Source organism: Puma concolor, chromosome B4 (assembly GCF_028749965.1).
Source record: "Puma concolor isolate L17-30 chromosome B4, mPumCon1.1.hap2, whole genome shotgun sequence".
In the NCBI taxonomy this organism is placed as follows: Eukaryota; Metazoa; Chordata; class Mammalia; order Carnivora; family Felidae; genus Puma; species Puma concolor.
The window spans coordinates 48,382,434-48,397,269 of record NC_141673.1 but is presented as its reverse complement, the minus strand read 5'-3'; the positions used below and the strand labels follow the sequence as shown (position 1 = coordinate 48,397,269).

The window sequence follows — 14,836 nt, the reverse complement described above, 5'->3', positions numbered from 1 at the left end:
GGAAAGTAGTAATTGGATTTACTACCCATCATCCATTTAACCCATCCCCCTGCCCACCTCCCCTCCAGTAACCCTGTTTGTTCTTTATAGTTAAGAATCTATTTCCTGATTTGCCTCTTTTCCCCCATGCCCATGTGTTTTATTTCTTAAATTCCACATATAAGTGAAATCATACATATTTGTCTTTCCCTGATTTATTTCGCTTAGCATAATACACTCTAGGTCCATCCATATCATGGCAAATGCCAAGATTTCATTCTTCTTTATGGTTGAGTAGTATTCCATTATATGTGTGTATTTACATCTTCTTTATCCATTCATCAGTCAATGGACATTTGGGCTCTTTCCACAATTTGGCTATTGTTGATAATGCTGCTATAAACATCACGGTGCATGTGCCTGTTCCAATCAGTAATTTTGTTTCCTTTGGGTAATACCTAGTAGCGCAATTACTGGATGTACGGTAGTTCTATTTTTAACTTTTTGAGGAACCTACATATTGCTTTTAATAAGAAAGATTTAAACTTACCTTTTCTTATGGGGAAAAGCCAAAGTAGAAGAAAGGCTGATACAGGGCAGGGTGAGGATGACCGATGGGGCAAAATCCTTGAGGAAGCAAAAAAGAATGAGATCCAGAACACAGACTGAAGAACTGATTTTAAACTGGAAGAAGATTCCCTCTTGAACAGAAGAGAAGGGATGAAGGATATTGGGCAAACCAAAGCTTATGTTTGGGTCTGCTGGCATGGAGGTCTTTTTCTCTGTGAAATAACACGCATGCAAAGTCATCCGCTAAGAGTGAGAGGGTTGATGTTGGAGTAGGAGGTTTGAGACTCAGGAAAAGCTTAAAATAACTAGTGGAGAAAAAGGAGAGAGAACTGGCTACCATCTAAAACTTCAATTGGAAACCACTAGTTTAGTGCTGCACTAAGCTTTGCAGTTATCAGTGCCACTTACGAGCAATAGAGATAAGGTTTGCCATAAAGTTATGGACCTTGGAATCTAAACTGTGAGTAGAAAAGAAAGTAAGGAGGAGAGAAGGAGGTAAATAAGAAATGAGCCGTTCAAGTGTGGAGGTCTGGATGAAGACCACGAAAAGCTGGGGTTGGCGAGTAGATTTAATGAACTTGATTTCAGAATCGGAACTGCTCAGCGATGACAAGGTATTGGCTCTAAAAGCCAACTTCTCGGTTACTCTGTAGCCAGGTGGTCTGGGTCGGCTCCAGCGGTTTCCCGCCACCTCCGCACGCCCAGCAAGAGGGATGCGGCCCGGCGCGTGCGCACTGTGCGCGCGAGCTCGTCGCGCCTGCGCACGGCGCCGCCACCGCTCCTCCTTCCATCGGGCGCTACACCGCGCGGGGCTAAACGGCCTTCCGGGACGCCGCCCGCCGCGAGCAGTTTGCTGTGCCCCAGCGCCGCGAGCCCCGGTGACTCGCCCTCGCTCTACCCAGAAACCTTCCGCCTGAGCCCGCGCGGGAGGAGCGGGGCCTCTGAGGGGAGCGGCTACCCCGCCGGCCCCGGTCTCTTTCCCTGGCGGCGGCGGCTTCTTCTGTAGGACAATATGTTCAAGAGAATGGCCGAATTTGGGCCTGACTCCGGCGGGAGAGTGAAGGTCAGTCCCCGGCCCACGCCTCCGCTCCGGGAGCGGTTCTCCGGTCTTGGCTCCTCCCTGCGCAGCGTGAGGAGGGCCCGTTTGCTTTCCCTGTCGCGCCTTCTTCTCGGCTCGGGGTTGAACCGCGGTTTCCAGACGGGGAGTCACAGCTGCCGCGGGAAAATAAGTGTTTCTTTTGACTACCATTTGGCCGCCTTCCCTCCAGAAATCAACCGGTAGTGGTTTGGGGAGAACTGGACATTGTTGCCGAGGCAAGTAGCCAGTTGGAGGGCTTGGTGTCATCTTCTGCCAGCCCCGGGCACCGGTAAACCGGGGTGCCGTCCACCTGAGTGTGAGGATAGTAACAGTGGCAGATACTGGATTACGCGCTTCCCGTGCCAAGCACTATAGCTAACCGCTTTCCTCGGTTCTCTGATGCAGTCCCTCCAGCAGCCTTACGGAGGCTTACCCCACAGGGCACATGCAAGTGTGATCGCCGAAGAACCCTATCCCCAGGGTAGGATAGTTGAGGCAGCTTTCCAGAGTTCGTGGTGTTCACAGAGCCCCCCAGCTTCCGCCAAGATATGAATCAAGGCATGCAAAGAACGTAACACTGGCTGGCACGGAGAGAGCATTCAGTAAATGTTCGCTTTTTTTTTTTTTTTTTTTTTAATTGTTGTAGAACCTAACGTGATGTTTGACACTTAAACGTTTCCCTCCCACTTCCTGCATCTCCTGGCACGTTAGTTTTTAAGGCAGGACTAACTGGTTCTTGATAGAACACCTATGTTTACCCCTTCTGATTTCAGGTTTATTGCATAAAGGAGATTCTTCTTTAAAAAAACCAATCACCCACGTTTGCACCAATCTAGTTACTCTAGCTTTTCTTCGAGTCCCTCTAGCTTTTCTTCGAGTCCCTTTCTGTGTCCTACTGCTTTCACATAATTTTAACTGTGTGCGCATACAACTATTACACACAGTGCTTTCATATCACATGCAAAGTAGGAGTTCTTGGAAAATTTCAAAAACTGCCAAAATGTATTGGAAGGGGGTCAGGTAAAACTCATAGTACCAGAAATTTCATAAATATATATTTAGCCAAGCTTTTTGCACAAGATTTTTGGGTTGATAGGAAAGTACTACCAGAAGTTTAAAACATTGGCTTTTGGAGAACTTAAAAAAACTTTCTGTACTCGTGGTCATGTAAGGTTCAAAAAGTTTGGGGGCACCAGGGCGGCTCAGTTGATGGAGCGTCCACCTCTTGATTTCGGCTCAGGTCATGATCTCACCGTGGTGGGTGTGAGCCCTGGGGCAGGCTCTGCGCTCGGTGTGGAGCTGAGGCTTGTAGTCCTCAAATGCTTTTCTGTCAAAAATGAGTGTGAGTTAGTCACGTAGAGTCTTAAAATTAAGGATTTATTTCTCATTCTTGATGATTGTTATGTGGTCCTGTAGGCATCTTTTTCAAATTTAGATAAATTTCATTCATATAGAAAGTCTCTTGATAAATGAACCCCCTCTGCGTCACTGAGGAAATCTGCAAGTTTCCAGTAACACGGTAACAGCTACAGGATCTATTGTCTATTCACCTTACGCTCATTTGTTCAGGCCTTAAACCTGTGCCACAAGTGTCACTAGCACTTCCTGTGACTATTTAAATTCTCATACAGATTGCTTGCCTTCTTCTGAACTAACTTGAGGCTTGTAGGCATTGGATTTTTTTGTTAATTACCGGCCAAAATGGAAAGTTTTTTTTCATTTGTTCGCTGCTTTTCCTCATTTCTTAGTAATTGTTGAGTACATTGGCATAGCACTTTTCACATGTGGTGTATTTTGCACTTGCACAGTCAGTTACATTCTTACTGTTGAACAACTAGTCTCAAGTTTCATGTGAAGTTTCATGTCATTCAGTATTTTCTCCTGACTTAAAATTTTTTGTTTCTCCTTTCCATGATCATCTGTCAACACGCACCACTTGTACACTTACCAGATGTGCGGAGAAACATGTACTTACATCTCAGAACTTAACACATAAGTAATAAAATGAACAATGTTTGCCCTAATTCTACCTAAAATCCTCTCCCAAACTGCCTTTAATATTTGTACTGTATTTTGGGAAACACTGCTATAAGCTGATAAATCAGGACATTATTACCATCAGGTGATGGCAGTCAAAACTGGTGGTCTTAATTCCTGAGGCTCACTTTCAAGTTTGTAAATAGCCTTTTGCCTTTCTTCAAAACAAAAACAAAGAAAAACCTCTCCAAGTACTTGACATGACTTAAATAGACATTTTCAAAGCGGGAACGTTATAATTAATCTGGTGTTTAGTTACTTGTGTTAATATGAAATGAGAATAATCGTCTGAAATTGATTTTTTGAGAGAAATCCACATTATAAGCAAACTCTACGTTTTTAGATCACCTGCCATTCCTTAAAACAGGTTTTCACAGCTCTTATTCTGTACATTTGGGTAATAATACAATATTAATTGATGTTGAAATTATTTTTCTTTTAGGGGGTTACTATCGTTAAACCAATAGTTTATGGTAATGTTGCTCGATATTTCGGGAAAAAGAGAGAAGAGGATGGGCACACCCATCAGTGGACAGTGTATGTCAAACCGTATAGAAATGAGGTAGGCACTTGTTTCTCCTATAACTGTTTTGAAGCCATGGTTTGTTTTTGATTGAAGGTAAATTATAATATTATTTTATAGTAACTTCCTGATTATAAAATTGGCCCATTGTAGAAATGTCAACCCAAAAAAGTTGAAAGAATAAAGTGAGAGTTGTCATCATATAACTGTTAGCAGAAATCAATTTTGCAAAACTTTGTAACTAAAATTAAGTTATGATAACAAGAACTATGCTACAAACACAGCACATCTTCCAATCATCACATCTTAAGTTAGCCTAGTATTTAATCAGGTGTTTCAGGAATAGTAGTTCATACTTTTTAATTCTTTAACAATTGGTAAAAGACCATCAGAAAGGATGAATGGCAAAACTGCTGTATAATCTGGCTGCTGGTAATTTTGTTTTGCTGATGAATCTAATGTCTGGAATGCAGTCAGTACATAGTAGGTATTCAGTAGATGTTAATTGAACAAATATTTCTCCATTTAAAACCCTTTAAAGCACAAAAACTTTCATATGAATGTTTTTAGCAGTGTTATTCTTAATAGCCAAAAAAAAATAGAAACAACCCAAATATCTTTCATCCGATGAATGGGTGAATAAAATGTAGGATATCCACACAATGGAATATTACTAGGCAGCAAAAAGAAATAAAGTACTGATACATGCTACTACCACATGGAATAAATTTAGAAATGTTATGGTAAGTGAAAGACGCCAGACCAAAAGCCACATACTGGATGATACCATTTTATAAAATGTCCGGAAGAGGCAAATCCATAGACACAGAAATAGACTGGTGGTTGCCAGTGAATGAGAGGAAGAGGGACTTAGGAGTTTGTGCTAATGGGTATGAGGTTTCTTTTTTGTGTGATAAAAGTATTCTAAAATAGATTATGGGGATGGCTGTACAACTCTGAATATTCTAAAAGCCATTGAATAGTTACTTTAAGTTGGTGAATTACGTGGTATGTGAATATCTTGACAAAGCTGTTATTAAAAAAAAAACCTTCACTGACTACATACATTTTCTCTCAGTTTTTATATATAGATGGCAGAACTAATTAATTCCTCTGTATTTTAGGATATGTCAGCATATGTGAAGAAAATCCAATTTAAATTACATGAAAGCTATGGCAATCCTTTAAGAGGTACAGTACAGTTTTTTTATTCATAATGTACAAATTTAAAAAGATTTTTTATTCATAATATACAAATTTAAAAATATTTTATAATTATTTTTTTCTCTCCTTGCAGTTGTTACTAAGCCTCCATATGAAATTACTGAAACAGGATGGGGTGAATTTGAAATAATCATCAAAATATTTTTCATTGATCCTAATGAAAGACCTGTGAGTAATGATAATCTTTGCAACCATAAAATAGATTTTTGTAATTGTGAAAATGTGACAATACTTGAATAGTTTGTTATATATTGACATTTTTATTCAGATACACTTTATGTAAGCTTATCGCATAGTATATTTTGCCTTGAGTTGAGATTTTTCATGGGAAGTGCCTTTCAAAACTTTAATTTTTCAAGTATAGAAAGATGGGATATAATGTGAACATTTCTCAGAAAGAAGTCATGGGATTGTGTGATTACTAGAACAAAAAAAAAGTTTAAAATTCATTAATATTATTTGGTTATTAGTAATAAACAAGATGAGTCCAACTCCTGTCAAGAATGAGAATACCCACTTTTTATAGTTAAAAGCCCTAGCAATAGTCTTTTTGTTTTTTCAAGTTGCTGTCCATACTAGCAGCTTTACTTTATATTTTATTCATGAATTTTTATTTATAACCACTGACTTTTTCATCTTTTGATCTCTTCTTTTTTTTTTTTTTTAAATTTTTTTTTTTCAACGTTTATTTATTTTTGCGACAGAGAGAGACAGAGCATGAACGGGGGAGGGGCAGAGAGAGAGGGAGACACAGAATCGGAAACAGGCTCCAGGCTCTGAGCCATCAGCCCAGAGCCTGACGCGGGGCTCGAACTCACAGACCGCGAGATCGTGACCTGGCTGAAGTCGGACGCTTAACCGACTGCGCCACCCAGGCGCCCCATGATCTCTTCTTATCACATTGTTGCTTGATAATGTAAAATGTCCCTCAAAGCTTTCACTTTGATTCCTCAGCAATTTTGTGAGGTTGGTGATACCGTCATTTTAGAGATGAGGATACTGAGGTTCAGAAATCAAGCCATATTGCTCAAACGCACAGTTACTGTGGCAGAGCTAGTTTTTGAACCCAAGTTATATGCACTCAAACTTCACATTCTTTCCATGACCCCCTTTTTTTTTTTTTTTTGGACTAAGTCCACTCAGCTTGTTTTGTTTGTAAACCTATAGGGTCACAACTCAGTTATGGCTCCCTCATTCCACATATGCATGACTGGTGCTTAACTCTAGTTTCAGGTCATCACCGTTAATTTTCATCTTGTTAGATTCAGTGCATTCCTTTAGCACCAAACATTTACACTTTAATTATCAGATTACATTTTTAGAAGTGTATGTGCTTCTAAAGGAGCTATGATCTGGGCCTGTAGTTCAGAGAATTAGTTCCTAATGGACTGCACCAGAGATACTGGAGTTGTTTGTTAAAAATTTGGACTCCTAGGCCCCATCCCCTGGAAAGTCTGATTTAGTAGGTTTGGAGAGGGGGCCAGTACCCAGGTGATCTTGGTGCACAGTAAGATTTAGGACCCATAATATAGGCCATACTCTTCCTGCGTAGGAATTTCTTTAGGCAGTCTTTCAAATGAGAGTCTTGTTTGGGCTTGTTGTCTCCAGTAGACAGACTCTTGACTTTTGTCATTAAGTGAAACATCCTATTCAGATCTAGGTAGTTCTAAATGTAAGAAAGCTCCAGTTTATGGTAAGCTTCCTTGAACTTTTTACTGATAACTGTTCATACATTGGTTTTCTTTTCTCCTGAATAACATCTATAGCTTATTTAAATACTTTCCATGTGATAAGGTTTCCAGATCTCCTATCATTCTTTTGTCCTTCTTAGAATAGAATACTTTCAAAAGACATTATATTCTACTTGGCAAGAAATTATTAAATATCCATTATTTGTCAAGATATTGTTCTAGGGGTCGGATACAAAGATGAGATACTGTTCTTGTCCTTAATGAAAATAGTCTATTAGGGAGAATAGAGCACAGAAATGCAGCAGATATTGAGAGAGGAGAAGAAATCAGTAATGCTACTATAGCAGAAACTCTTTTTAACTTTGTAAGATTGCTTTGAATTCATTTTTACTTTGAGAATGTGCTGCCTTGTCTGTTCTTCAACTGTCTTCACCCACCACTCTCAATTGGAAAATACATCTCTGAAAGAAATGATGGTATCATATAACTTCAGTATGAGACAACATTCAAAGTCCAGTCTTGGAAAGAGTGGTTATGACACTTCTGCAGTGATGAACTTATTGAATAAATTTCCATATAGATCTACATAGGCCTGAATTTTATTATCCAAAAACTATTGTCATCTTTTGTTTTTTTAATGTTTATTTATTTTTGAGAGACCGAGCATGAGTGGGGGAAGGACAGAGAAAGAGGAAGACACAGAATCTGAAGCAGGCTCCAGGCTCTGAGCTGTCAGCACAGAGCCCAACGTGGGTCTCGAACTCACAAACTGTGAGATCATCACCCAAGCTGAAGTCGGATGCTTAACCGACTGAGCCAACTAGGTGCCCATCATTTTCTTTTAGTACAATGAAGCCTTTATACTTTTTTAATTGTTGGCTCTTTAAAATAAGTCATGAAGGTTTATTTAAAATATAGAAGAAAGACCTAAGTAACTTGTGACTAATTCCTGTTACCCAATAACCTATTAATAGATTAAGCCATTATAAAAGGAATGGTTATTCCTAAAAGCAGAATGCTAAAGTTGGGTTTTTATTCCTAGAATTATCTTCATAGCTAGTATAGGCATTTCCATTGCTCTAAGAATCTTCAAACATCCTTCAAAATTAGAGACATTTATCTTGATGTTTTTCGTTGCCTATATCTGCATGAATGCTTTTGGGAATCTGAATAATAAATTTAAGGAAGGACAGTTTTATGATGCAGTTTTAAAATTTCTCTTAAATTATAAGAGTAAAATGTGCACACGGTTTTAAAAAATACTCTAAAAAAATACAAGTCTCCTGTATCAGTTTCTTAGGATTGCCATAATAAAGGACCACAAACTGGGGCGCCTGGGTGGCTCAGTCAGTTGGGCATCCGACTTTGGCTCAGGTCATGATCTCACGGTTTGTGAGTTTGAGCCCTGCATCGGTCTCCGTGCTGACAGCTCGGAGCCTGGAGGCTGCTTCGGATTCTGTGTCTCCCTCTCTCTCTGCCTCTCCCCTACTCATGCTCTGTCTCAAAAATAAATAAAACATTAAAAAAAAAAATGTAAGGACTACAAACTGAGTGGCCGAAAACAGCAGATGTTTATTCTCACGGTTCTGGAGGCTAGAAGTCCAAAATCAAGGTGTTGGCCATGCTCTCTCCAAAACCTCAAGAGAAGGAGGATCCTTTCTTACCTCTTCTAGTTCCAGGTAGCCCCAGGTGTTTCTTGGTTTTGGCAGTATAACTCTAATCTGTGCCTCCATTGTCACCTGGCCCCTATCTCTCCTTGTCTCTGTGTGTCTTCTCTTCTTACGAGGACACCAGTCATACTGGATTAGAGCCTAACCACTCTATCTTAATTACACCTGCAAAGACCCTATTTCCAAGTAAGGTCACATTTACTAGTACTAAGGGTTAGGACTTCAGCATATCTTTTGGCAGGGTCACAATTTAACTCATAACATTTTCTTTCTCCCTTCTCTGGCCCCTTCCCAAGAAGAACCACAGTGATTCTTTTCAGTTCTCTAGAAATTACTCCATGCATCTCCTATATTTCAATCTGTTTGATTTTTCAATTTTATTTTTTTGTTTTATTTTGAGAGAGAGCATGTGCAGGTGAGTGGGGGAAGGGCAGAGAGAGGGAGAGAGAATCCCAAGTAGGCCCCATGTTGTCAGTGGAGCCTGATGCAGGGCTCGATCTCACAAACTGGGAGATCACCACCTGAGCTGAATCAAGAGTTGGACACTTAACTGACTGAGCCACCCAGGTGCTCCTGATTTTTCAATTTTAGGTAATACTGTCACCTCCTCATGTGATGACAGATGGTTCTTTTTCTTCATCATTCCAGGCTTCTTTTTTTGTTTTGCTGGAGGAATTATTTCAGAAAGGATGCCTGAGTAATGAACCTTTGAACCATTGCTGCCTGAAAATATCTTTATTTTTGCTTCATATTTGATTGTTTGGGTGAAAAATTGTAAGTTTCACAGGAGGATATGTTCTCTTGTCTTTGAGTGATGGGAGAAGGGAAGGGTAACAGGCCTTGCCACCACACAGCATTCTTGATTTCTATAGCTGCCGACTTTGGGCTTGGAGCCTCCCTGGGGTTCCACTGGGAGTGCTGGCTCTGACCTCTGCTGCTGTTTTCTGCCGTAAGTTTTCATGTTGTGAGTTTTTCTGTTCTGGTTAATCCACTCACGTAGTCTCCTCTCCCTTCTGTCTACTCCAGAAATTGTTAAATTATCTGCTTTAAATATGGTGTATATAGGGGCCCCTGGCTGGCTTAGTCAGTTGAATTTGACTCTTGATTTTGTCCCAGGGTCGTGGGACTGAGCCTCGCATTGGACTCCACACTGAGTGTGGAGTCTGCTTGAGATTTTATCTCTCCCTCCTCACTTCTGCTCCTCTCCCCTGCTGTCATGCTCTCTCTCTCTCTCAAATGGAAAAAAAAAAAAAAAAATTAAGTATGGTATATCATACATGTTATAATGATTTTAGCTAACCTTTTAGAAAATTCTTTGAGGCCTCTGAATTGGTTTCTATAACATCAATTCTGCTGTTTTGCTACCTAGGTTTTATTTTGTTCAAGTAATCACACATTATGCTGCAAAGCTTTTCCTTTGATGTCCTATTATACCTGTTCTTAGGTATTTTGAAGACCTGTTGCTCCTACAGAAGTAAATTATCATTGACTTTTATTTATTATGTTATTTATGTAATAATAGATCACCAAAGAAATATTTTGCATTCACTGAGCATTTTAGTATTGGTTATTTATTTTGAAAGTATAAAATCTTCCCTCTCCCTGTAAATTTGTAGACTTTAATCTTCACAGAATAGCTGTCAAAATTGATCTAGTTTTACCTGTGTAAATAAAAGAATTCATATCTTAATGATTTTCCAGTTTAATTTCTATAGCTGTATTTTATATCGTTTTTCTAAGTAGTCATTTTGTAGAGACGCTTTGTAACATCCATACTTTCTTCAAAGCATTCATGTTTAGTCGATGTGGATGGATAATGATACCTAATAGGAAAATAAGATACAGAGTTTGAGTGATTTGCCACACAGTAAGTTGTAGTTGAGATACGATCCTGAATTTGACATGTTAGCTAATTCCAGTCTCTAATTCAGTTACAGAAATCATGATGTCTCACGTTGATGAAAATCATTGCACAGGTGTGACATCTATTTTTATTTCACAGGTGACCCTCTATCATTTATTAAAGCTGTTTCAGTCAGACACCAATGCAATGCTGGGAAAAAAGACAGTGGTTTCAGAGTTCTATGATGAAATGGTAAGAGGATTTTATAATGAGAATTTTAAAAGCATTTTAAGTTGTAGAACTTTGAAGTTATTGGTCTTTTTTCATTCTATCCCGTTAGATATTTCAAGACCCAACAGCAATGATGCAACAATTATTAACAACATCTCGCCAGCTAACGTTAGGAGCCTATAAGCATGAAACAGAATGTAAGTGCCATGAGTTCATAATTATTCTGAAAAATAATGTGTTCTATAATGGTAAAAAGATTATGATTAGTAAGTATTAAATTTTTTTCTAATGATATATAAAGGTAAAATTTTTAGGAGTTAAAAAAAATGTATTACTATAGAACATCTATCTAAGAAGGATGTTTTAAATTGTTCTCAGAGTAAGGGTGCCTGGGTAGCTCAGTTGGTTGAGCATTCGACTCTTGATTTCAGCTCAGGTCATGATTCCTGGGTTGTGGGATAGAACCCTGCATCGGGCTCCACACTGAGTATGGAGCCTGCTTGAGGTTCTCCCTCTCTCTCCCTCTGCCCCCTCCCCTGCTTGTGCACTCTCTCTCTTTCTCAAAAAACAAAACAAAACAAAAAATTGTTTCCAAAGTAGGCTTACTTTCAGAAGGGTAAAAAACAGCCTCTCACATTCTTTGAAATACTGTCTTTTATTCTCTAATTACTTTTAAGCATTGCTTTTCACTAATTTTGCTTAATCTGTTACTCAGTCATTTCCCGTTTATTAGTCTTTGCTAATAAAATCTGTGTGAAGAACCTTGCAGAACACAATTAGAGTTGACTCTTGAACAACGCGGGGGTTAGGGTTGCCAACCACCCTCCCATCCCCACCTCCCAACGGTCAGAAATCTGTGTACAACTTTTCACTTACCAAACACTTAACTACCAATAGCCTGCTGTTGACAGGAAGCTTTATTGGTAAACAGTCCACACATATTTTGTATACTTATATGTATTTTATTACATGTAATAAAGTATACTATGGGGTGCCTGGGTAGCTCAGTTGGTTGAGTCTCCAAATCTTGATTTTGGCTCAGGTCATGGTCTCATGGTTTGTGAGATCAAGCCCTATTAATCTGAATTAATGCTGTGGTGGTAGGTACTAGAATGACATACTGATAATCAGTCATGTTGTATTTTCCCTCTAAGTTAACATGGCCTTAGAATCCCTTACACATCGCTTAGTGCAACTACTGCCAAGCATTTGCACTTGGCACTCAACGTGAAACCTATTTGCCATCCTTGTGTTAACATCTATGTCACCATTCATTCAGTTGTTCCTTTGATCTTCCATTCATTTGCTTCTAGTATATTTTGAGCCCCAGTTATATGCCAGGCATTGTCTTCGGTTCTGAAGATAGAGCAGTATCCAAACCAGACAAAATCCTTGCTCTCATGAAGCTTACATTCTAGTAAAAGAAAGGCAGATATTAAATAAATAGAACAATAAAGCGTAAGATAGTGATTAGGTGATATGGATAAAAATAAAGTAGGGGAGGGAACACCTTTGGTAGGAAGAGATAGTTGAAGTTTTAAATATCTGGTCAGAGAATGCTCCCTGAGTTTGTGGCATTTGAACAGATACCTAAAGGAGTAAGGAAGTGAACCATTCTTTTTTTTTTTTAATGATTTTTTTTTTTTTTTTTTTTTCCAAGAGAGAGACAGAGAGCAAGCAGGGGAGGGGCAGAGAGAGAGAGGGAGACACAGAATCCGAAGCAGGCTCCAGGCTCAGAGAGGTTAGCACAGAGCCTTACACAGGGCTTCAACCCACGAACCATGAGGTCGTGACCTGAGCCGAAGTTGGACACTTAACTGACTGAGCCACCCAGGTGTCCCAGAAGTGAACCATTCTTATCTGAGGGAAGAATGTTAAGTGTCAGGGGAGCAAGAAGGGCAAAAACCCTAAGGTAAGAGCATGCCTGGCATATCTGAGTAGGCCAGTGTGATTGGAGTAGAGTGAATAAAGGGACAAGAAGGGGGAGGTGAGACCAGAAAAGTTAATAAGGGACCAAGTCATTTAGGGACTTGAGGGTAGCCGCAAGTACTTTACAGTATTAATTAAACAGAAGGAAATGTGAAGTTGTTTGTGGGTTTTTTAACAGAAGTGACATTATAAAACATTTTAAAAGATCAATCACCCTGGCTGCTGTGTTGAAAACACACATAAAGCAAAAAGTATAGTGGCAGAGAGAATAGTTAGGAGGCTGTTCCAGTATTCCAGATATGATAGAGTGGTAGGTGGTACCAGAGTAATAGCAGTGGAAGTGCTGAGAGGGTGTCAGGTTTTGATTTATTTTGAAGATAGATACAATAGGATTTTTTGATGGTTTTAAGAATAAGATGTGAGAGAAGTAGACAGAATAACTCTTAAGGTTTTGGGCCCAAGGAGCCAAAAAAAAACCATCGTTGCTTTTCATAGAGGTGGGAAGTCTGGGAGGGGCAGGCTTTGGCAGAAAGATTAGAAGTGCTGTTGTGGACATGTTGAATGTGGGATGCCTGTAAGACATCAAAGTGGAAATGCTGGTAAGGGAATTGCACCCACAAGTCTAGTATTTAAGGAGAGGTCTAAGCTAAAGATACACATTTGGAAGTTAGTATATGGATGGATTTATAAATTTTAAGACCAACTAGTATCATCAAAGGAGTGAGTAAAGATAAAAAAAGAGGTCTAAGGACTGAGCCATGGGCACCAACATTTAGAGATTAAGGAGATGACCAGAAAATGAAATTAAGAAATAGCAGTGAGTATGGAGAAAAACAAGGTGCATATAATGTAAAGTCAGGTGAAGACAGTGTATCAGGAAACAGTCATTAGCTCTGTCCAATACTGCTAGAACCGATACTGATAGTGGTCCAATGCTGATAGATCAAGTAAGATAAGAGCCGAGAAACGGGCTAGTAGAAGTTCTTGATGACCTTAGGAGGAGCAATGGAAGGAGAATGGTAAGGACAGAAGATCAACTGAAATGGATCAAAAGAGAATGAGAGAAATGGAGATGGAGACAGGCGCTGGGGGCAACTGTCTTGGAGCTTGGCTATAAAGGGAAGTAGTAGCCTTGGAAGTGGTAGCAGAAGCAGGATATGGGGTCAAGAGGTGGGGAGGGGGTGCAATATCAGGGGGGAAATAAGCCAGTATATTGTAGGCCACAAGAGGTGAACGCAATAAAAGAGGGAGTGGGGGATGAGAATGCAGGAGAGAAGGGGGTTGTGGTTTAACTGCTAATGGTTGTAATGGTGTTTTGTTTGTATTTTCATGAAACCTGTGACTAGGAGTTACAAGAGCTGAATACTAATTACAATTTTGCAACTCGGTAGTCACTGAAAATTTTAAATCACACTGATTTAAAAAATTTTATGCTTTATTTTTTACATCTGCAAGAACATTTACCTGGACTACTTTGTTATAAACATAGAACATATGTATATGATCACTTTTAGAAGGTAAAAAGCACTACTGATAGGCTATTTTGTATTAGTCATTTCCTCTTCATTATAGATCTTTCTCCTATACTATGGAAATGTGCCCAATTCATAAGAGTAAACTTCTCTTTTAAAATTCAAATGCCCACAGGGGCACCTGGGTGGCTCAGTTAGTTGAGTGCCTGACTCTTGATTTGGGCTTAGGTCATGGTCTCGCAGTTCGTGGGTTCGAGCCCCACAATGGGCTCTGCACTGACAGCATGGAGCCTTCTTGGGATTCTCTCTCTCTCCCTCTGTCTCTCCCTCCCTGTCTCTCTGCCTCTCCCCAACTCACTCTCTCTCAAAATAAATAAACTAAAAAAATAATGACCCAAGTGCCCACATTTTTGTATTTTCAACAAACTAATATTAATTCAGGTGTGTAGAGTAGGTAGTACTGATAACGTGTTTTATAAAAAGGACTTTGATGTGTTAAAGCTTATGGTATGGAGTTGTATAACCTTGGGAAGTTTTTAATCAGTAAATTACATGTTTTGTATTCAGTTTATTTTCTTAATAGTATCTA

The 14,836-nt window shown here is 39.4% G+C and overlaps 1 protein-coding gene across 3 annotated transcripts in view; it reads left to right on the top strand.

The window, feature by feature from the left end:
• Positions 1–1,312: 1,312 nt before the first annotated feature.
• Positions 1,313–14,836, top strand: part of YEATS4 (YEATS domain containing 4) — a 66,668-nt gene continuing 53,144 nt past the window's right edge. The window contains exons 1-6 of one of the 3 annotated variants that reach the window (XM_086712824.1): positions 1,313–1,612; positions 4,107–4,226; positions 5,312–5,378; positions 5,485–5,579; positions 10,775–10,867; positions 10,956–11,043. In XM_086712824.1, coding sequence (XP_086568950.1) covers positions 1,562–1,612; positions 4,107–4,226; positions 5,312–5,378; positions 5,485–5,579; positions 10,775–10,867; positions 10,956–11,043 — 514 coding nt within the window. In that variant the 5' untranslated portion in view covers positions 1,313–1,561. The remainder of the gene's footprint in view (positions 1,613–4,106; positions 4,227–5,311; positions 5,379–5,484; positions 5,580–10,774; positions 10,868–10,955; positions 11,044–14,836) is intronic. The other 2 variants (XM_086712825.1, XM_025926807.2) reach the window with 2 other exon arrangements.